At 36.0% G+C, this 24,512-nt stretch overlaps 1 protein-coding gene across 3 annotated transcripts; it reads left to right on the top strand.

Moving 5' to 3' along the window:
• Positions 1–3,437: 3,437 nt before the first annotated feature.
• On the top strand, positions 3,438–24,167 carry Bbs5 (Bardet-Biedl syndrome 5). Of its 3 annotated transcripts, none has more exons than XM_077798727.1 (12): positions 3,438–3,698; positions 6,224–6,306; positions 10,922–10,987; positions 11,704–11,753; positions 11,866–11,993; positions 13,504–13,639; positions 15,898–15,993; positions 18,663–18,725; positions 20,774–20,908; positions 22,647–22,730; positions 23,639–23,662; positions 23,814–24,167. In XM_077798727.1, exons 2-12 carry the CDS (start codon positions 6,228–6,230, stop codon positions 23,913–23,915), a joined length of 963 nt encoding a protein of 320 aa, XP_077654853.1. In that variant the 5' UTR covers positions 3,438–3,698; positions 6,224–6,227; the 3' UTR covers positions 23,916–24,167. The 3 variants fall into 3 exon arrangements, with proteins under 3 accessions (XP_077654853.1, XP_077654845.1, XP_077654856.1); XM_077798719.1 differs by lacking the exon at positions 3,438–3,698 and adding an exon at positions 3,934–4,071; XM_077798730.1 differs by lacking the exons at positions 3,438–3,698; positions 18,663–18,725; positions 20,774–20,908 and adding an exon at positions 3,934–4,071.
• Positions 24,168–24,512: the final 345 nt, after the last annotated feature.

Genomic DNA, 24,512 nt, shown 5'->3' on the forward strand with positions numbered 1-24,512 from the left:
GAATATTATTCAGCCTTCAAAAAGAAGGAAATCCTATAATTTGCAACAATAGGAATAAACCTAGAAGATATTATGCTATGTGAAATAGCCTCTATTTGTATATGGATTTCACAACGTGAAGTGCATAGTCTGTATTGTTCAGGACCATTGCCCAAAGCTGAGACAGAGACAAGCACATAGCTAACTTTCAATAAATATCTGTTTTTGTCTGTTTTTTTCATTGCTGTGACTAAAAGACCCAACCAGAACAATTGTAGAGGAGGAAAATTTATTTGGGGGCTCACAGTTTCAGAGGTCTCAGTCCATAGACAGCCGGCTCCATTCCTTACGGCTTGAGTAAGGCTGAACATCATGGTGAAAGAGTAAGGTGGAGGGAAACAGTTCACATGATGATCAGAAAGCAGAGAGAAACTTCACTCACCAGATCCAAAATATATACCATGAAGGCACTCCCCCAATGCCTGCTTCCTCCAGCCATTCTTTACTCATCTTCAGTTATTCCCATCAGGGGATTAATTCACTGATTAGGTTAAGGTTCTCATGACCCAATCGTTTCTCCTCTAAACCTTCCTGCATTGTTTCAGACATGAGCTTTAGGGAGACACCTCACATCTAAGCCATAATGATCTCCTTCTGGAGATATTTGGTGCATTTGGGTGAACCATGTTTTGAGGGGACTAAAAAAAAATGTAGCCTGCCATGGTGGCACAAGCTAGTATTCCCAGTTACTCCAGAGGTTGATGCAGGAGAATTGCAAGTTCAAGGCCAGCCCCAACAACTCAGCAAGATCCTTTGTCAAAATAAAAAATAAAAATGGCTAGGGATGTGGCTCATTGGTAAAGCATTGCTGGGTTCAATCCCCAATGGTGGGAAAAATACTTTTCCTTGAAAATTTAAAATAAAAATGTTGTCATACATGTATTATACACATTAATCCAAGTCACATTAAGAAACAGGTTTAAGCCTTAGTAATGAAAGCAATTTTTTCTTTTTTATATATTAACTTTATTTCAAAGGATACTATCTATCTTCAAACATATAGATTAATATTTATCCTATGTTACATATTGTACCTTATGTTCCATAGGATAACAGTTACAGATATTTCAATTCAAAAAGTGGGATTGGGGGCTGGGGATGTGGCTCAAGCGGTAGCTCGCTCGCCTGGCATGCGTGCGGCCCGGGTTCGATCCTCAGCACCACATACAAACAAAGATGTTGTGTCCTCTGAAAACTAAAAAATAAATATTAAAATTCTCTCTCTCTCTCTCTCTCTCTCTCTCTCTCTCTCTAAAAAAAAAAAAAAAAAAAAAGAGGGATTGGAAGAAAAAATAAGAGTCACCAAGCTGGGTATGGCGGGCACACCTACAGTCCTAGTTACTTGGGAGGCCAAAGCAGGAGGATCACTAAGACTAGGAATTCAAGGCCAGCCTTGATAACATGGCTCAAAACAAATAACTAAAACAAAAACAAACAAACAAAAACCCCAAGTCATCAATATATAACAATTTTGACACCCATTTGGGCAAAATGTTAGTTTTTTAAATTAAATTTTAAACTCTAAGAATAATCTTTGGTGTTCAGTTTGCCCTTTGGGTCCTTGGTTCTATCCTCTGATGCCTTCTTACCTTTTCATGAAAGGTAGCACATATTTACAGATGAGTCACTTGTCAGCCTGCTTCCTGTTGGTAGAATTTTGTAGGATCTGAAAGCCTTGACATACTACCCAGTTCCAAAGCCAATCCCACATTTGGATTAGTTTTCTATAACTACATGACAAATTTAGCAACTTAAAACAAGACATTTTCTTACCATTTCAGAAGGTCAGAAGTTCAGGCACAGTTTACCTGAGTCAGATCAGGTGTTATCAGGCTGCAATCTACTGATTTTTCTGGGGCTGCATCCTCATCAGAAGCTCAACCGGGAAAAGATCTGCTTTCAACCTCATTCAGATTGTTGGCAGATGTCACTTCCTTGCAACTGTAGGACTGAGACTTCTGGTACTACAGTCCATCATAGCAACTGGCTTCCTCAAGTTAGGCAGAAGAGTCAGGCTCTCTTTATCCTTCTGAGACCAAGTTTTATAACAAACGTGACATAGTCTTAGGAATGACCTCCCATCATCTGAGCTATAGTCTTTTGGCTAGAAACAAATTGTGGGTTTTACCCAAACACAAGGGCATGTCATTGGGGACCACCTTAGTATGTATCCTCTACATGTTCCTTTGCCTCCACTGCACTCTTCACCCTGACAAAAACCCCTCATGGCCTTTCATATTAATATCTTCAATACTTTTCAGAATCTAACATAGAGCTCTAGATAAAAATTTAAAGCTGCAGTTTTCCAACTTTTATTCTCAGGACTCCATTACACTCTTAAAAATGTTATCTAGCTTTTGTGTATATGGTTGTTCAGTGCCAGAGCTGCAAACACCCCAACATACAGTTAACTGATCCCAAAGAAAGAATTTGGAAGACTCAACGGAGAGGTTTTGAACATTTTGTTACTCATGCACTTCTTATCAGCAGCAGGCAGAGATACAATGGAGGGCTGCTCATGTCCCTACAAGCAGCATGCTCACTGTGTAGTTGGATTTCTTCAGATATTTTATAAGTACATTCTTTTTAAAAATATTTATTCCTAAGTTTTAGGTGGACACAATATCTTTATTTTACATTTATGTGGTGCTGAGGATTGAACCCAGTGCCTCTAGCATGCTAGGTGAGCACTCTACCACTGAGCCATAATCCCAGCCCCTATAAGTACATTCTTTTAGGTCACTCTGCTTTGGTTCCTACATGAAGATTGGAGTCAAGGGAAAGAAGCGGGCTTCCTTTCTATTTCCTTCTTTAGAGTCCTTATCTCCTTGCAACCTTTCCTAGGCACTGATCAGTGTTTAATCCAACAATAGGTTACACCTATTTATATTTACTTTTAAAATAATTCATTTAAAAATAGTTACAAGGCAGGGGGTGTGCCTCAGTGATAGAACAATTGCCTAGCATGCATGAAGCCCTAGGTTCAATATTCCCAACACGAGAACGAAAAAGAGAAAGGAAGGACAGGTAACGATAACTTATTACATATTAACATTTATAACTTTTTTATAGTTACATTTTTCAAAAAGTTTGCAAGATTACATTTTTGCAAAAATTTTTAAATGTCTGGCTTATTAAAAGGCAGCTGAATTATTTTATCTGCTTTCACATTCAATTACAAAGCATGAAGCCTCTGGAAAACTCCACTGTACGTTCACCACCGAATAAGAGTTAAAAAGGCAAAAGTCTTCTTCACTTTATTATCATGCAAATAAGGTGACCTTGTGGGGAAAGGATGGTGGGGGCACCCACGCGACCTCAGATCGCTCTTTGTAAATCACTGATTGAAAGAAATGTCACGTGTTGAGAGAAGGAAGACACTTGGGATTCAAGAAAGTATTTACTGGGTGCCTGCTCTGTGCAGACGTTGTTCAAAATGAACTAAACAGATCAGTGCATGGCCGTAGTTTGCACATGGTAGGACCGGCTGGAGTTGATATTTGAGCTGAGACTTCAGTGACAAAGAGCCGGCTACGCAGAGATCTGGAGAAACAGCTTTCCAGACACTGAGAGGACGCCTTCCAAAGACTGAGCCTGTCCGGCTCGGGTAGCCAGGAGAAGTCGGAGAGGTGGGCAGGGCGAGATGGGGCGGAGCCCAGGTAAGGAATTTGGAGTTTTAAGTAAATTTCTTAACGGTGTAGGGAAATAGCGGGAGAGGTGGGATAGCTAAAGGATGTTTGGAGGCCAGGAATGTCGTCTAGAAGTCAAACACCCTCCTCGCCTGCCTGCCTGCCTCAAAATGGCTTAGCCGGGTCAAAGTGTAGGAGAAAACGCGCATGCTAACTCGCGGAAGCTTGGGTCTCGGCGCCCGCCGTAGACGTCGTGACAGACGTGGCCCGTTGCCTTGGAGCCCGCAAGACGCTGCTAGGCCTCCACCGCAGTGGAGAGCGGGGGCCCGAAGGCCTCAGTCACCATGTCTGTGTTGGACGTACTTTGGGAAGACCGGGACGTCCGTTTCGACGTGTCCTCGCAGTGAGTCTCCGAGACGCCGCAGGAATGCACTGCCTGTAGAGGGCGCCGCGGCGCGAATTCTGGACCCGCGAGCTGGACCTGCGCCTCTGCAGCTATCTGCGCGGGGCGAGGGTGGGGGGTTATCGCCTGCAGCGATAGACCTTCTGGTCACTGCGGCTCTCCTGGGTCCGGCTCTACAGTAGGGAAGCGGCCAGATTCTACAAGTTCGGTCCCGCGCCGTCTGCGGTGGTGTCCTGGCCACGGGACTAGATCAGGAATGTGAACCCCACATGGCAGGGACCACCCAGTGATTTCAGTTTCGTGTGGTGGAAAGAACTTAGGCCAGGGATTCAGGAAACCAGGCTCTAAAACTAGGTCTGTGATAATGACACACATTGTGGGCCTTTGGACAAACGACCTCAGCATTCTAACCTCAAATCTATAAAATGAGGGGAGTAGGAGTGAGCATTTTTCAAAGTTCCTAACTACATAAACTTTATGTGTGTAGTACGAAGCTCGTCTAGTTATTCATCTAAGTCACCAACCGGAAGATGGAATTCTGTTTTGGAATCTCTCAAACAGAACCCCTGTTTTTGGAAAATATCATGCTTTAAAGAGAAGATGGTTAGAAACCACCTTTCCAAAAATCCCGGGAAGAAAATTCCCATTGGAATATTGAGTGTTGGAAAATATTAAAGTAAGGTCCCTGGACTAATGGCATGGAGCTTCTGGCCACTTCCTATGGTTCCTTATCATGGACAGTACCTCCTTAGATGGGAAAATGAAATATTTATATATTTCTCAGGCTTTGTTGTGGCTGAATACAAAAAACTAACATGCTATTAGATCCTTTACGATGTTGGAGAAAAAGGAATTTGTAAAATTACAAACCATAGTTACATATTACACACATTCTATGACTTTTTCTATTATTCTTGGAGGGCTCTTAATCCAAACAAGTCCATTTCATGAACATTTCAGTTTATTAATGATTTACCAAATGCTTATTGTATACTGGTTATTATGCTGATAGCTATAAATACAAAATAATAGGAAATAATACTCATGTACCCCTCTCATTCAGTGCAGGAGATACACATAGACAACTATAGTACATGTGATAAGTACCATTCTGGAAAAAATGAACAGAAGAGAATAGGAACAGAGCAAATCAATATGCCTGGGGAAGGCTTCAAAGAAGAAATAATTTGCATTGGACCTTAAAGGATAGCCAGAACCTTGTCAGTGTAGATAGAGTATTATAGAAAAAAAGGGTGGGGGACTAGAAGCAGAGTCTTGGGGGTATATATAATCCTCTTTGACTAGAAGGCAGGTTGTGTGCAGAGACAGGTTAGCTGTACAAACAGAAATGTAGGTTAGCTTCAGCTGAAGATTTTGGACTTCATATTTCAGCAGCTGAATGACATGGAAGACTTTTAAGTAGAAAGTGATATGATCATATCAGGATTCTGAATAATTAATTGAGTTATCTCTATGGCAAATTTAGTAGAAGGCTTTATCCAATCCGGTAGTCTCTTAGTTCCTTGGGGGTGGGTTGGTTGGTTGGTTGACAGTTTCATCAGTCAGCAAACTATTCTTCATTCTCTGTTTCCTTTGTCTCATATATCTAATTGCTTGACAAGTACTGAAGATGTTTTGCATACAGTTGTTGAAACATTCCTTCCATAATTGCCTCATGTCCTTTCCTCTACTTAGAAACCTCTATGGTTTCTCCACTGTCCACAGAACAAGTTCTATACCTATTAGGGGATTCAAGGTTCTTCATTATCTGGTTTCTTCTGAGTTATCCAAAATGTATTTCTCATATTACTTCTCAATACCTCTTCTTCCCCAGCCAGGCCTGTCTTCTCATATGCCCCAATCTTTTTTGTTTCTGGTCTTTAATTATGGACTATCCTGTCTTTCCCTTCTTAGTTCTCCAAATCTTACTCCTTTCCTTCTATTTCTAGCTTACTCTTAAGTGGCCTTGGTCACTCCAGGCATCACTGATCTCTAGCTTCTTGAAGACCTTATTTTCAAATGTATGAGAACTTGGGTACCATATCATCTGTACTGTCAGCTGTTTTATATTCACTTGTCTCTTATCCGACTAAATAGATTTCAAGCAGATAGAATTGTAGTTATAACACTAAAATGTTTATATTTATTTTAGACAAATGAAAACCAGACCTGGGGAAGTCCTTATTGATTGCTTAGATTCAATTGAAGATACCAAAGGGAATAATGGAGATAGAGGTGAGTATATTTGCTAATATATTTTATATTTCTGGTTTAATTTACAGGTGTTGATTCATATTAGCTGGAGAATCTATGAAAGAGCATCATATGTAAATGTAATTATGAAAATAGAAGAGTTAAGCGCACAGGATTTTTTTTTCAGACTTAAATAGAAGAAAGAGTAAGTATTAAACTTGTAGCCAATGGACACAGTTTTCCCACAACTTCAGTCCATCAGTAAGCCCTGGTTTTGATGTCACCTTTATCCTACGTAACTGTTAAAATCTAGGAGCCCTATTTGTAAAAGTCATGGAATAGTTCTGATCCTTGGATCTGCCTGCTTAGATAAGGATATGGGGTAGTGAATGCAAGTAGGTCATATCTGTGATATCTGGAGCCATGCTTCCTTTTAAGAAATCCAAGAGTAATGCACAGTACTTAAAATTGCCACCTAGAGCGGGACACATGGAGAGAATTTAGTTTGCATTGTGAGCTCAAGTACTATGTGACTTATCTTTTAATAAAGAGCAGCCATGTCTGGACTGTAGAGTGCTCCCAAACCAAATTTTACCAAGATTTGAACTTAAAGTCCAGGCTGCATACAACAGCTGTCCATGGAACCAGTTAACCAGTGATCAAGTTGTCCTGAAAGCATCAGTACTATTTTTCAGTGAAAAAAAAAAAAAAAAGAAAAGAAAGAAATAAGAAGCTTACTGCATCTTAAAAGTCTGGAGGAAAAGAAGCATAGGAGGGAGGGAAACAAACTTCTTCCTGTGTCGGAGACCAGCTCCAACAGGGGGTCTCAGGAGACAAACGGATGGTGAGGAGTCGGCGAAAGAGGGGGTGGAGAAACAACACAGACACCAAAGTGAAGGTGTTGATCCCAATCTTTACTTGTGAAGTTGATCATATATACTTTTCATTTTGGCAGGCTTACAGTACTTTGTGGTTACAAAACAGTAATCATTATTCAAAGAAACAAAATATTACGTAGTTACAATTAGAATAGAAGAATGTATTTTGGCTTATGCATAAGCAAACATTTGTACTTTCAGTTCGAGTTTTGTTTTGAGCTGTTTCTGCTTAGTTAACTTTTAATAATAGTTACAAATGTCCCAAACTATTGGCCTATACCTTGACTATTGTTTCTTGACTTACTGACTGGAACCGGTGCCATGGTTACGGCAAGTGGTTGATTTGTTATTACTTTTAATCAAACAAAAGTAAGAGCACAAACCATTGTGCACAGGAACAAGAACAAGTTGCTCAGTACTAAGCACTAATCTATCTTCTTAACATTAATTTTTCTTCTCTAGATTTTAATTTAATTTCTCAAAAACTTCCTTGACAGGAATACAGGGAGTTTTTCTTTAGACATTAACAATTTACACTCCACAGCTGAATCATTGCATTTAAAGCAAACAGATCTATGCTTTAGAAGTAGTTGCATTAATTGGGAAAGTCATGATTTTTCCTTCATACTTAATGGTCATATGAGAAATCGCAACTATACTTATTAAAGGAATACAAAAACAAACCAGCCCATTCCCAGAAACATACTGCGCTCCTCCAGAGGATGGACGCCTTGCGCCATCCACCTCAGTAGGGCCTTGCCATTGCCTGAGTCAGGGGAGGGGCGCAGCATTCCTGGAAAGAAGAGAAATGAAAAGAGGAATACACCTTGTTGAGATAACAGGATCAGCATATACTAGGGAAAGAACAATAACCCTCGTGGCAGAGCATGATGATGGCTTTTTGGGTGGCCACTTCCTCTGGGAGACTTTCTTTCTTTTGACTTTCTTTCTTTCATTTGGGGGAGGGCAGTATTAAGGTTGAACCCAGTGGTACTCTACCACTCAGCTGCATTCCCATCTCATTTTTTATTGAAAAATGATCTTGCTAAATTGTACCTGGCTCTCTGAGCCTTTCTTTTGGTCTGCTGTAGGGTAGTATGAGAGCAGCAAGTTTTGCTAAGTCTTTCTCTGTGAGGGGAACCTCTTATCACCATCTGCTACTGGCAGCCTATCAGGCTAGGGTCCATCCTTAAAGGAGTGCTTAGAACGTTTTTGAAATGTTTCCTTGTACAGTCAGACCCAGGTGAGGATAAAGTAGTAAGATCTAACCACAAGCAAAAAGTCTTGGCTTGTACCTTTGAGAGTAGAGTGACTGTACCTTAATGAAATCTGGATTAATTTATGAAGCCAAGAGAAATTTGGTCATTCTTGTACAGACCGGCAAGAACTCTTACTTGACAGTCCATCTTTCAATACAAAGATTATGATTAATAGAACATTTTTGATTCATTAAGTACTTATTGAGTACATAATCCTGTACTAGTATTTTGGAGGAGGATGGGCAAAAAGCCTCCCTAGTTGGAAATCTCCTTCACAGTGCCTGAAATCATACTCTTAATAAAAATAAATCTGTGTGTTTGCACAGACCTCAAAAACCTTTGTTTAAGTAAATTTTTTTTTAAAGAGAGAGAGAGAGAATTTTAATATTTATTTTTTAATTATCAGCGGACACAACATCTTTGTTTGTACGTGGTGCTGAGGATCGAATGCGGGCCGCACGTATGCCAGGCGAGCGTGCTACCGCTTGAGCCACATCCCCAGCCCCTGTTTAAGTAAAAATTTACTGGAGTTTGTAGAGCTTCTGGTTGATAAGGAGGTAGAAAAGGGAAAGTGAATCCTTCTATCCAACCACCTACCTCCCCTTCTTTCACGCAGTTTGAAAATGACCAAGTTAAGACATCAAGTTCAGGAGCCCCAATTTTAAAACCGTAAGTACCCTAGAAGATTAGCACATTTAATCCATGTTCAACTGTAAATACCCTGCCATGAAATTATCCAATTAGCTTTGTGCACTGAAGCTGTATGAGAATAAAATGGGCAGGTCCTTGCTGTTTGTTCCAGACTATGTTAATTGTTCTCTCCTCTTGTCCTTTTAGGTCTGGGCTGGGAGCAGGTCTGCTGGTTTACCCATGGTTCCTAATAACCCTCTCCTATTTTTGTGATCAGTCCTTTTGCAAATAAACCTCTGTTATTTTGTTGAGCGTGCCCTCTATTTTCTCCTGAAACCCTCATCATATTTGATCTTGTGTGATCCCTACACTCCATCCCTGCTGGCTTACATATTGTTTGTCAAACATAGTTTTCTCATCATCCAAATACTAACCAGGCCCAAATCAGATGAGATTGGGCACATTCGGGGTGGTATGGTTGTAGACTTATTTGTCAAACATAAGTCTATAATTTTCCACAATCTCCCTTGAGGAATGCCTTCCTTTTTAAATTTTTAGTACCTCCTTTTCAAACTGGGGATGTAGTTCAGTTGTAGATCGGTTGCCTTGCATGTGCAAGGCCCTGGGTTCAATTCACAGTACTGCCAAATTTTTTTTAAATTTTTCATAGAACTTCTTTTTCTACCCCATCCCATTCCAGTATTCATGCAGGTCTAATTTTTCTGATTGTAGCCATCCTAGGGATTTTCAGGAAGGAAAGAGTATGATCTGGCTATAGATTACTCATCAAAAGAATTCTGTGGGCTAGGGTTGTGGTTCAGTGATAAAGCATTTGCCTGTTTCCTAGCATGTGTGAGCTACTAGGTTCAATCCCCAGCACCACATTAAAAAATAATAAGCAAATAAAATAAAGTTATTTTAAAAATTTATTGAAAGAATTCTGTGGTTATAATTTCATGGGTAAATGTTATGTTTAATAAAGTTAAATGAATTTTATTATTTCGGGAAATCTCAAAGCTATCCTAATATGCTAATTACATTGTAAATTTCTAAGACACATGGTTTACTATGCTTGGATTTATTTGACTTTTTTCCCCTTGGGGCATCTATAGGAATTACTATTCTACAGGACATACTTTGATAAATTAAATATTTCTAACTTTATATTTCAATATAAAAATATCAGGCTGATGTTCACTTTAGCCTATTCATCTCACATACAAAAAATTAGGTATATAAGTGTGGCTCATTAAACAAGAACTACTAAGAGAACACTCATTTGACAGGGATTAGTGTGTATATCAGAGTTCATTGAGAAGTGGTTTTTGTTTGTTTGTTTGTTTGTTTTGGTACCAGGGATTGAACCCAGGGACACTTAACCACCAAACCGCATTCCCAGCCCTTTTAATTTTTTGAGACAGAGTCACACATAATTGCTTAGGGACTCGGAATGTTGCTGAGGCTGGCCTTTAACTTGTGATCTTCCTGCCTCAGCCTATCAAGCCCCTAGGATTGTAGGTGTGTGCCAACAAGCCTGACTGAAAAGTGTTATTTCAGTGAATAGTTTTGCAGTTATACCATACCATAACCATTCTTAGTTGTACACATGTGAACTGCTGAGACCCCAGAAAACCTTCCAACAAGACAAAACAAGTCCACAATTCTCATTCAATGTGAATTAAGGTAGTAATAGTGAATACCTGTGTCCCTTCTACAACTCAGATTTTGTTTCTCTAAAATTCTGAATCATACATTGTATACCTTACATAGGATAGATGTGTATGAAAAACATACATAGGTGTTGCTGCTGATACCTCATTGTATACTGCAAAAGTGTGTCCTACTTAAACTAATTAATTTTTGTTTGCTTGTTTATTTGTTTCCTTTTAGGAAGACTCTTAGTAACAAATTTAAGAATTATCTGGCACTCTTTGGCATTGCCCAGAGTCAATCTTTGTAAGTATCCTCGTAAGATAAAACTCTAAGGAGAAGAATTCCTTCTCATGGAACTTGAATGGTAGCTTTTGATACCAAACACAGCTTTGCCATGAAATTTGTGGAAGTCTGGAATTGCTAAAAACTTCAGAAGTCCTGGATTAACCACAGATCACATCAAAATACAAAAGAAACAATCCATTCTTATTTTTTAGCTTGTCCATTTTGTGTCTTAGACATGAATAAGATTAGGGTTTTTATACTGATTTTTTTTCTTTCTTTTTTTCCTTTGACAACTTGGTATATAATCTGTGTCAAGAAATCCCAAAAAAGGGAGATGTAAGCTTTAATAAAAGTAGGGTCTTTCATTGTGTTAAATTTGTTTCTCTTATTTTAAAAAACTATTTTAGACAATTCAGCTAGTCTTTTTCTTTTGGTGTAGTAGTGTTAATATTTTCACTGAATAATGCTGTATAGGTTTTATTAAAGCAAATTTCCTTTTCCCCATATATTTGTTTATTCAAAGAGGCAGAACCAAATCTCTAGTTCTTTTATAATTTACTTTTAAATTTATAATTATTTCATAAAATTTTTAAAGTTTTTATTTCTGTTTATGTTTGAGTTTTTAAAACTGTTTAAAGTTTTATATATATATGATATATAGATATATATTTTAAAGTGTTTTTTTCTCAGTTTACTTTATCATACTCCTTAAATTCTTTGGTTTTAAATTTTAGCTATCGGTTACAACTGCATATTGAATATTACAACAAGGACTGCTAACTCTGTAAGTCTGAAAAATCATATTGAAATATATGTATAGTGAAGAAACATTAGAAATGTGAATTCAATGTTCGTTTTCACTTAATACAAACCTTTAAATAAATTTGTCTTTACAGAAATTACGAGGTCAAACCGAAGCTCTTTTTATACTAACAAAGTGTAACAGCACTCGCTTTGAATTTATATTCACAAATTTGGTTCCTGGAAGCCCTAGACTTTTTACTTCTGTGATTGCAGTACATAGGTATAGTATTTGTTTATGGATTTTTGGATATTTTAAGGTAATTTTATGACATAAAGATTTAAAGGATAAAGTTTAGAAGTATGACACTCTCTTTCTCCAAACTTTATTGCACATATCCTAAAGATACTTAGAAGAGAATATTCTTATCATTTAATAAGCATTCTGAAGGAATTTATAAAAAACTTGTAAGGACTACTGAAGACTCATAAAAATTTGTAATGAAGATTCTATTAAATTAGCTGCCAAGGTAAATAAAGTGAAACAGAGATTTCATTCAATGTCAGTGAGTTGGATAATTCAATTAAAGAATTAAAAGATCATTTTTATACAGAAATATACATATTAGTATTTTGTTTTGTCATTTGTTGATTTCTTCTCTTTTCACTACTTTGATTTTTTTTTTAACCAGCTTTATATACCATGATTTTTGAGAAAAAGTTTGATTAAGATGACAGGATAAAATATTGTTTAATTTGTATTTATTTTATTAGTGATGCCAAAAATTTTCATATAAATCATATATTTCTGGCTATTTGTAGTTTTTGATTATAAATTTTATAATTATACCATTATCTGTCATATTTCTTAGTTTCTTTTCCCTCTTCATCCCTCTTCTTCTCTCCCCGCTCCTAGAATCCTCTTTGGAATTTGTATAGATTCATTCAGTTTTCTGTACAGAAGTAGATGCAAGCATAATGTTTTCAGGTCACAGTAAGAAAAGTTAACTGGACTTCTGTTTATATTAAAAGATGATGATACCTTTGACTAAAATAGGGAAATTAAGAAAGGAATAGGTTAGTGAAATAAAATGTAGACACTGCATTAAAATGACAGAGTCACTTAAAAACAACAATACTATAGTAACACAGCCACATCAATGTTTATAGTAGCACAATTCACAATAGCTAAATTGTGGAACCAACCTGGATGCCCTTCAGTAGATGAATGGATAAAGAAACTGTGGTATATATATATATATATATATATATATATATATATATATATATATTGTATGGAATATTACTTAGCATTAAAATTTAATTTATCATAATAATTATTTGAATGATTTACTTAAGTACTAACAACTATACATTTTAGTAGATAGGTAAATGTAACTGATCAACTTCTACCATTGTATAATATTCATGTGTCATGAAATATATTTCTGTTGAATTTTTCCACCCATTTAAAAATGTTAAAATCACTCTGTATGGGCTATACAAAAAGAGGTGGCAGGCCAGATTTAGCCCCAAGGCCATAGTTTACCTATGCCTGTTTTAGTTTATAACTTAGATATCACTTTTTAAGATCTTCCTTTTGGGTGTTCCTTATGCAAGCCTGTCCTTAACAATTACATTCCAAAATTGTTACTATTCTAAATTACATAGCTTGTCTATATCCTCCCCCATTAGATTGTGGGCTTTATAAAGGTAGTGATGGAATTATTCTATTCACAGTTAGTGAACACATTTTCAGTGTGGACTGGTCTTTTGTTTCTTCTTTTTTATAGAGCATATGAAACTTCTAAAATGTATCGTGATTTTAAATTGAGAAGTGCGCTAATTCAAAACAAACAACTAAGATTATTACCACAAGAACATGTATATGACAAAATCAATGGAGTATGGAACTTATCCAGTGATCAGGTATTATACAAAAAACTAATGAACCTCTTGAGACTTTGTTTTGTAATCTTTTTTTTGTTGTTGTTCATCATTGGGTTTGTGTATTCATTCCACTCTGTTAAAATTGGGCTGAGGTTGTGACTCAGTGGTAGAGCACTTGCCTAGCATGTGTGAGGCCCCGGGTTCGAGTCTCAGCACCACATATAAATAAAATAAAGGTCCATTTAAAACCAAAATAAATATATTTTTTAAAAAAATAAAATTAGCATTATTGCTCTTGATAAATTAGTATTATAGCTTTTGATATGAAATGATATTCTGGTTTTAATATTTTTATGGACTTGTGCTCTTTTCAGCAACTTTTGTTCTATGTAAAGTTGAGAGCTGGAATAGACCTTTGAGATCATGTTTAATATAGTCTCTCTTAACTCAGATGATAAACTGAGGCCCCAAAGAGTTAAGTGCCCTTGCAGGTGTAGCTCATTCAGAGCCATAGTTTTCCCCCTATATTATGCTACCCTCTACATTTTAATAACATAAGCTGATGGAGGAGAACCATGGTATGGACAGTCATAGAAGCCTTTTAATCTGGTATTTAGGGAACTAAGCATATACTCATTTGGTGAACCCTTTAACTCATCATTTTCATCTGCCCTTAAATGACCAGTTGGAACATGTAAGCAATTAATAATTGTGGAATAAGTTACACATCAATTTATAGAGAAAATTTTATCTCAGAATAGTTTTTAGATTTTATGTATGTTACCACCTAGATTAGACTGATAATCACTGTGGTAAAGCTATAACATTTGAGTGAAGAGCTTCTTGCTAAGAATTAAATCATGCTCAAACTGTGATAAAGTTTCTATAGGACATAGACAGTTTCCCTTCTGAAAACTCCTTATCTTTTAGATAAGAGGTAAGTATACTTTTTCTTTGAAATGTCAGATAATATATTTTTTACACAGTTAAGGGTCTGACTCAATGGTAGAGTGCTCTTCTAGCATGCATGAGGCCCAGAGTTCAGTCCTCAACACCACAAATAGGTAGGTACATATGTACATACTGATATTTTATGCTTTTCAGGCCATACAGTGTTCGTTGCAATTGCTCAGTCTTGCCATTGTAATGTGAAACCAGCCATAGACAATATATAGAGAACATATGGCTGTGTTTCTTTTTTCTTTTTTTTTTTTTTGAAAATTTGTTTTAGTTGTGGATGGACATAATATCTTTATTTTTATTTATTTATTTATTTTTATGTGGTGCTGATGATCGAATTCAGGGCCTAACACGTGCAAGGCAAGTGCTCCACCACTGAGCTACGACTCCAGCCCATGGCTATGTTTTAATGAGGGAAACAAATTTAAATGTTTTATAATAGTTACATGTCATGAAGTATATTTCTGTTGAATTTTTCCACCCATTTAAAAATGTTAAAATCACTCTGTATGGGCTATACAAAAAGAGGTGGCAGGCCAGATTTAGCCCCAAGGCCATAGTTTACTACTGCCTGCTTTAGTTTATAACTTAGATATTACTTTCTGAAATCTCCCTTTTGTGTGTTCCTTATGCAAGCCTGTCCTTAACAATTACATTCCAAAATTGTTACTATTCTAAATTACATAGCTTATCTATATCCCCCCCATTAGACTGTGGGCTTTATAAAGGTAATTATTCTTTTCACAGTTAGTCTTACCACATAGTATTGCACCTGGCATTTTTAATTAATTAAAAAGATGTTCTCAGATTATAAAATGTATCATTTTTATTGAAAAATAAGGCAATTTTGGGGAGACTGAAGTAGGAGGATCAAAAGTTCAGGCCAACCTGGGCAATTTAGTGAGATCCTGTCTCAAAAGAAAAAAAGGGTTAGGGATGTGGCTTGGTAGTTAAGTGCTGCTGGGTTCAATCCCAGATACAAAAAAAAAAGAGAAAGAAAAGAAAGGAAGAAATGCTTATTTTGTTCCAGGTACTGTGCTAATGGCTTTATTTACATGGATTATTTAATGAATTCCCCTTTTATGTTTGACAAAATGCACCAAGAAGAAATTTGCCCAGGTCAGACAACTGCAATGATTTAATGATTAATGATTCCAGAGTCCAGGCTCTCAGTCATATGATTATATTGCCATTCAGTATATGATGGAGTCATTGATACCATAGTGATTCTGGTATTAATCTGCTGCTGTGATAAGAATTATTTGGGCATTTAGAAAATAAAAATAGATATTTAGATAAATTATCATTGGTTTATCTCTAATTACTCTCTTTTACAGGGAAATCTAGGAACCTTTTTTATTACCAATGTGAGAATCGTGTGGCATGCAAATATGAATGATAGTTTTAATGTCAGTATACCATATCTGCAAATTGTAAGTACATGTAGTTTGGTGACATTATTCAAGTGTAGAATAAATAATTTCTGTTCAACAGTTAATAGTGCCATTGAGATTAGATGCATTCTCTCTCTTTCCCTTTTTATGTGGCATATTTTTAGTGGAAGATGGACATAACTTTATTTATTTTATTTATTTATGTGGGGTTGAGGATTGAACTTAGTGCCTCACATGTGCTAACCAAGCATTCCACCACTGAACCACAGCCTCAGCCCTCCAAACATTATTAAAGCCAGAGAATTCATCAATTCTGTGAATGAACTGCTTAATTTCTGATATAGAATGTAATGCATGCTGGATTCATACTCCAGGTTTAATGAAGAAGTCAAGATGATTTTTAGTGGTAATACTTTTAGCTTAAGTTCAATTAAAGCTATTAAACTTCAGAAAAAGAATTGACTATAGGGCTGGGGATGTGGCTCAAGCGGTAGCGCGCTCGCCTGGCATGCGTGCGACCCGGGTTCGATCCTCAGCACCACATACCAACAAAGATGTTGTGTCCGCCGAGAACTAAAAAATAAATATTAAAAATTCTCTCTCTCTATCTCTCTCTCTCCTCTCTCACTCTCTCTTTAAAAAAAAAAAAGAATTGACTATATCTGATATCAATTTGTGAGTAGGTAGGTAGTTACTTTACTGTTGTGATATATATGTGATTCAGTGAAAGAAATAATAAACTCAATATACTTTTATATAAAAGTTCATTTTATATAAACAAACTATTCAATTCTAATCCGAATTAAATGGAACATAAAAATAGTAAATGAAAATCCTGTGCAGTTATCATATGATAATCACCCTTGTTGTAGGATACAAATAGTCTTAAGACTAAGAAGTTTGGGCTGGAGTTGTGGCTCGGTGGTAGAGCATTTGCTTAACATGTGTGAGGCACTGGGTTTGATCCTCAGCATCACATAAGAAGATAAATAAATTAAAAATAAAGGTATTATATCCATCTACAACTAAAAAAATTGTTTTAAAAAGACTAAGAAGTTTTGGGGCTGGGGTTGTGGCTCAGCGGTAGAATGCTCACTTAGCATGTGTAAGGCCCTGGTTTGATCCTTAGCACCACATAAAAATAAATAAAGTGTTTTTTAAAAAGACTAAGAAGTTTTATTAATATTCATTGAGTAGATACAGTATATGTAATATCTAGAAAACATCCTTTTTCGAAAAGAGAATTCTTGGCCTATGAGAAGGATATTTCTTTGCAAATATTCCCAAGCCTGTTTTGCTACATCTTGATTTCTGAGCAACTTTAAAATATCTGATCATTCATTCATTTGCCAAATATTAAGCATCTACTATGTACTAGAGATAGTCATGAAAAATCATAAACCAACACATAGTTCCTGCCATCAAGGAGTTCTCAGTCTGGTGGAGGAAAGCAAAACATAACATTTGATAGGAAGAAAATTATTTCTGGCCATCTAAAGAAATATGAGAATTTGTAATCAGGGTGGGAAGGTATGACAGTTTATATAGATATTTGATAAACCAGTGTTTTATACTGTTCATTGCTGTTTTATATTGCATTTGTATGTTCTATAGTTTGCCTAACCTAGCCTCTGTTATGCTGAATATTTACTGTGTAGTAAACAACCTTCTGCATTCCATTCTTCAAATAGGATATTTTTTGTTATTTAAGAATAGAGTTGCCAAATACAGCCTCTGGAATGAATTCAACTGGCCCAAACAACTTGCAATATGATATCATCACACTTTGTCACTGTAGCAGTCATATTCTAACTTCAGCTCTTTATATATAAACTTCTTGCCACTTCTATCAGCCCCTGTCACCTAGATTACAGCCAGGGTGCCTGTGTTCTATGGTTCTGAACTGGAACTATGTAATGATGATATATATAAAGTAGGTGGATGAAAAGACTGGTTTTCATAAGAATTTACCATTAAAACCTTTCTCCTCTCTTCTTTCTTTTTCTCAATCTTTCTCTTAACTTACAGTCTGTCTGAAAGTGTGATATACCATTACCTGCCACATATGACTAATCATGGGCCTTTGGGCTGTCATAATCTTAGGTTCTCTCCACGGTTCTCCCTTTCTCCATCAGCTAGTACATCTTATATCTCTTTCTATAGGCCCTATCATTATGCTTCTACTCTTCTTCCTTCCTCTCAAGATTAGTATCTTCCTTCTGATCAATCTTAATCCTCATGTCATATTTATCAACTAATGTCAATTGCACTTTATCTATCCCAGCCTTTCTTGATGGCCAGTGATGAGTACCCATAAATTTATTTTTTAAAATTAGTGGATATGGACATTTTTAGAATTTAGTCACCTGGAACATGAGAAACAGTAGGCACATATGACTTTTAAACTAATCCAACCTTAGGAAACCACAAAAGACACTGGATCATCATAACCGAAATATCGTTGGACTTTTGTGTAAAATATTGAGAAAAGTTGCTGATTCCATTGAATTGAAGGATATTTGAGTCAGACAATTGGGTACATATTTTAGAGATATCATCTTTGTATTTTCTTACAAGTTTGCCACCTTATATGTGGGTCTTGTTCATTTATGAGCTCTCTGGGGGGTTCATAAAGGAAGATAAGATATTCTATTCTTGAGATTATGAAATAAAGACATGCATTTTTTTCTTCTTCATTTTATATCCAGCGTTCGATAAAGATTAGAGATTCAAAATTTGGTTTAGCTCTTGTCATAGAAAGCTCTCAACAGGTAAGATGTTTTACATTTTTATTAATCTTTTGTAGGCTTTTAAAACTATGTGATGCTGTAGGTTTTTAATTTTATGTATATAGTAAGCAGTTTACATCCAAGAAGAATATTCTGTTATAATATGAAGGTACATCAAGTGTTTAAAGTGTTATAGTAAATTGTCTCCATAGAAGAATCCTATGTTTTTTAGTTGGGACAGATAATCATTGTCATTATGATCATCATTTTTATTTTTATTTGTTTGCAGTACTGGGGATTGAACTCAGGGTCTCACACACTTTAGGCAGACACTCTACCACTGAGCTACATCCTTACTTCTTTTTATTTTATTTTGAAGACCAGGCCTCTCACAGTTACTGAGGCTAGCCTGGAACTTCTAATCTTCCAAATAGCTGATATTTCAGGACTGTGCCACTACATCCCACTCACTTTTATTATTAACGATAGAATCAAGTCACTGTGCTAAATGCTTTTCATACATTCACCCAATCTAACAACTCTATGATACACTTACTATTTTTCACCACTTGACAGTGAAGGAAACAGGCCTAGAGAAGTTAAGAACCTTACTCATGACCTCAGGTCTGATTCACAACAAAACTTTCTTTACATAGATATATATAGAAACATATATATCCATTCTGTTTGAGAATTTATATTCTCACATATACCATGTTTTTGCAGGAATTTTTTTTGGGGGAAGGGTACTTGGAATGGAGCCCAGGGGCATTATGCCACTGAGCTCCATCTAACCCTTTTTATTTTTTATTTAAAAGACAGATTCTTGATAAATTGCTAACACTTGCAGTTCTTACGCCTCAGCCTCCCATATTGCTGGGATGACAAGCGTGCACTACCATGTCCAGATGCAGAAATATATTTAAATAAAACATTTAAAATGCATTTTTTAAAAAAGTGAGTGATAAGGGCTGAGTTTATAGCTCAGTGGTAGCATACTTACATAGCATGCACAAGGCCCTGGGTTCAGTTCCCATTTCTAGGGGAAAGAAATTGAGTTATAAAATCACTTCTAAATTAAAATACTAATGTCTACTCACTCCTTTACCGTGACCTATATCTCTGTTTACTGAGTGCTTACTATGTCCCAGGAACTGTATCAAGTGTCATATATATCTTATATAAATAAAACAACTTGATCAGCATTTTGTGTTAGAAAATTAAGGCTTAGAAAGGTTACGGAAAGTAAGTTTCCAGGCATCATACAGCTTGTAAATTAACTGTAAAATCAGAATTTGACACTAAAAAGCATATGCTCTCAACCCAAAGTAAATGCTCTTACCAGTTATAGTATGCTACTTTCTAATATTTCTAACAACCTATCCTAATCAAGTTTCTTTCCTAATTTTTTAAGGAGATAGCCTAAGGCCACTTCTTTTCTTCTTTTAATATATATTCCTTTTCAAGGCCTAGCTCTAGAAAAACTTAAGTTTCCTTGGCCTTCACAATCTATAGTGGTTTTTTTTTTTAATATTTGAAGATCAGCTTATATTTACAAATGAAATCATGTGATATCTGGACATGCTTCAGAGTAATCCTGAGTGGTTAGGTGGATGGGAGATCAGGTGAGGGAGTAGTTAGAAAGTCAGCCACATGTTGCTACAGTTTGAAGTTCCATGATGACTGTGAGGGGGCTCATTGTACTCTCCTATTTTTATATGTATCTGAAATATTTCATAGTAAGGCATTTAATTTTTAAAAAATCAAACTTATCGCTGGATGTGATGATGAATGCCTATAATCCCAGCAACTTGGGAGGCTGAGGCAAGAGGATCACAAGTCTGAGGCCAGCCTCAGGTACTTAGTGAGCCCCTAAGCAACTTATTGAGACCCTGTGTCAAAAAATAAAAAGAACTAGAGATGTGGCTGAGTGGTAAAGTGCCCCTGGGTTCAGTTCCCTAGTACCAAAAAAATCAAGCTTACATGTTGTACTCTACAACATGTAGATGATTACAGCTAAAGTTTTATCATATACTACAAATGTCATTTCTTGGGCTTGTTTTTTTGTTTTTCATTATTTTTTCTTGTAGAGTGGAGGATATGTTCTTGGCTTTAAAATAGATCCTGTGGAAAAACTACAGGAATCAGTTAAAGAAATCAATTCACTTCACAAAGTCTATTCTGCCAGTCCTATATTTGGAGTGGATTATGAAATGGAAGAAAAGGTAATTTGTTCAATATGTGAAATTCGGAGTTTGCTGAATTGCCTTCCAACTTCCTGTAAAATTCAGATATAAAAACATTCTGTACGGTTTAACTTTAAACTGTTTTAAATGATGAATATACAAACTCTGCTCAAGTAGGAATGGCCCCAGGACCACGTATAATTGGTGACCATTACCTGTTTTCTAGCAGGCGGCCTTCTCATCATTCTCCCATACCTGTCTTTTAGGTGATCAGCCTATCCAGAAAAATCTCTCTATTCAGGGCTCCTCTGATGGGGACAGACGAGTCTCGCACTCTGTCAGCTTTATTTTCATTCAACAGAAGCCCCCCATTAGCATGGGCAAGCTTTCTATGCCTTATGGATACCATTATATTCTCCCTTGCCCTATAGTACAGCACCTGCCAGAGTCTGCTTTGTGAGCATGGCCTGTATTCATCCCTATTAATCAGAGCTTCTGCCATACTAGCTTTAGTTTTTTATTTATTTATTTTGTTGTTGTTTTTGAGATGGTGTCTGTGTTCCCCAGGCTGGTCTTGAATGCCTGGGCCTGAGTGATCAATCCACTGCCTCAGCTTTCCAAGTAGACTATAATCATGTGCCACCATGCCCAGCTAGTTTTGAAATATTTTGAATATTATGCCTATACATCGGCTCTTTTCCTTTCTCATGATTTCTTATTGCTGTCGGAGTTCCTGCTCTCTAGGTATTTCAACTCTCTCTTGGTGTGACTTACCTCTTCAGCTGGGATCCTGGCCATCCAGTCTGTCACTAGTGTCTTCATTGTATACTCTGTCACTGATACTCTTACCAGAGGCTCTGCCTCTGGTGCCCTTGCTATCTGCTGTACCGTTGAGATCCTCACTGTCCATTCCATCAGAGGTGCCCTCACAATCTGCTCTATTGTCACTGCCCTTTCTGTCTTCCCTGTCATGATCCCATCACTGACCACTCTATCACAGGTTCTTTTGCTCTCTGTTCCTTTGCTGGGGCCTTCGCTGTACTCTCTAGTGCTGGTGGCCCTTCCATCCACTCTTTAATCAGTGCCCCTGGTGATATTCAACCTGTGGATCCATATCAGTGGTAAAGCACCCTTGGATTCAATCCCCAATACCAAAAAAAAAAAAAAAAAAAAAGAAGAGAAAAGGAAAAAGTGAGAGTTTTTTTTCTTTCTTTCTTTTTTTTTTCTGTTCCTTCTTTCTTTCCTTCCGCCCCCCTCCCCCATCTATACTTACCATCCCACAAAGCCCTGTGATTGAACACAGGGCTCTGTGCATTGGTAGGCAAGCACTTCACCACTGAGCTATGTCCCTGGCCCTGAGAGTTTTCCCTTTAAGAATCCCCCCTAAGGACTGGGGCCTTAGATCAGTGGCAGAGCGCCCTAGCATGCCTAGCATGCTTGAGGCACTGGGTTTGATCCGCAGAACCACGTAAAAATAAACAAATAAAATCCATCTACCACTATTAAAAAAAAAAAAAAGGAATTCCCCCTAAGCATACAAATTTGTGTAAATCCCACTCTGGAACTTTTTGATGATGTTGACTAAATATTTAAAAGCTTAGGTTTAACTAATTTATTACTTAAGTTAGTATTAACAACAGAAGAATGTAAGACTCAATCAGTTATAATTGTTATCTTTTTACAAGCATTTATGGCTCTCAAAGTACATTTTTCTAAAATGATTTAATTAATATTGTTTCTGATGCATTTTGACAATTGTTGATTTTTTTTTTTTCAGCCACAGCCCCTTGAAGCTCTGACAGTTGAACAAATTCAAGATGATGTAGAAATAGATGCTGATGATCACACGGATGCATTTGTGGTGAGTGTCTGAAAGGAGAACTATTAAATTTCTTATGATTTGTATCTTAGTCATATTTAATTAAATAATGTTGTGTGTAAAACACTGTAGAACTCGAGCCTTTTGACATGAGTTTGAGGATAACTTTTTTTAGGTGAGGGAATTTCTTTTTGTGACAGACTTTTAAATTACCAAAGCAGGAAATAGTTTTGAGAATAGTTATTCAGAGGATTTTAGACATGTGAAAAGCTTCTTCATACTTTAGTATAAAAGAATGTTAAATATTATAGTTAATTAAATTAATTTAAAACCTATGCTGTTCATAGTTAATTTTTATGAGATGCTTCCCTTAATTTATGTTAATTTTAGGAAAGCATATGTATTTGAAGAATAAGCTTTCCTATTCTGAATTGGTATTAGTTAATTAATAGACAATATAATAATAACGCTTTATCCATACTGTGGTCTATGAGTCTGACCAGAATACCTTTCTGGTAACAAATATTTTCACATGCATTTGCTGACACATTGAAGTATTGATTGTTTTGTTTTGTTTTGCCACCATCTTCTACCAAAAGTAAAGAAGAAATGTTATAGCTCTTATGTTATTCTTTTTATCTCCCTTCTACTTGGCAATGCTAATTATACATTAATTACAAAGCACATTTGTTTATAAAACTTAAAGCATAACTCTTATAGACATTAATATTGATTGACAGGAGAAATAAATTTTGAGGCCAGGATTATAGAGAAGAGAAAATCATTATTAAACAATAACAATGTATGTAATACAATATATGTAACTATTACACAATAACAATGTATGTAATACATTTAGTTACAAAATCATTCTGCAAACTAATTGCCTATTCCTTAGCCCACTGATCTATTTTATGTCATATTGACATGTAATTTTCTTTATCTTTTAGGCTTATTTTGCTGATGGCAATAAGGTAAGAAAATTTTAGCTATAGTATATTTTTTGAAGTTTCTATATTCCAACATTTAGCATTCACAAACTTATGTGAAACCTATTTTTTGTTTTTTTCCTCTTCCTTGCCCACCTTCTCTATTCCCCATCTTATCCTCTTACCTCCCAAAAAGCAACAGGATCGTGAACCTGTATTTTCAGAAGAACTGGGGCTTGCAATAGAGAAATTGAAGGATGGATTCACACTACAGGGACTTTGGGAAGTAATGAGTTGATCTTGAGTTGAGCTGGATTTCTATTTAAAGATATCTCAAGATTACAGACATTAGTCGCCTACTATAAGGCATGGAATAGTTTTTATATTTACAGCTTTTATATTTAAAGCTTTTAAGAGAGTTTTTTAATGATTAAGAAAAAATATTTTTAGAAAACTCTGTTTTCTAAAAATTATATCTAAAATTGTAATTGAAATGTATCTAGCTTGTAAAATGTTTATTTTGTATCTAATACTTGTATAAGTTTCCAGATTTTAAATGACTGTATTATGTTGGGTTTAATAAAGAATTTATGCAGCACCATTTAATGTTTTGAAAGTATTATTTTAAAAAAATAAGTATTCTTATGAAATAATCAAAAAATTCCTTTTAATTATAAAAATCTACTTTAAATGTATTATCACATAACTCCAAATGTAAGCCAACTCTAATACAAATTACAGACTTTGAACATGTCATTTTTAGGGGATCATTTTTGTAAAAACTAAAAAACAATTATAACTGTGGTGTACTTCAATCTCTCTGTAAATGTTTTGTATGCTAGTTTATAGATAATTTCAATATAGTTTTGGCAAGAGTAGATTGTTCTTGTAAGGA

The sequence above is a fragment of the Urocitellus parryii genome, chromosome 1 (assembly GCF_045843805.1).
Source record: "Urocitellus parryii isolate mUroPar1 chromosome 1, mUroPar1.hap1, whole genome shotgun sequence".
NCBI lineage: Eukaryota > Metazoa > Chordata > Mammalia > Rodentia > Sciuridae > Urocitellus > Urocitellus parryii.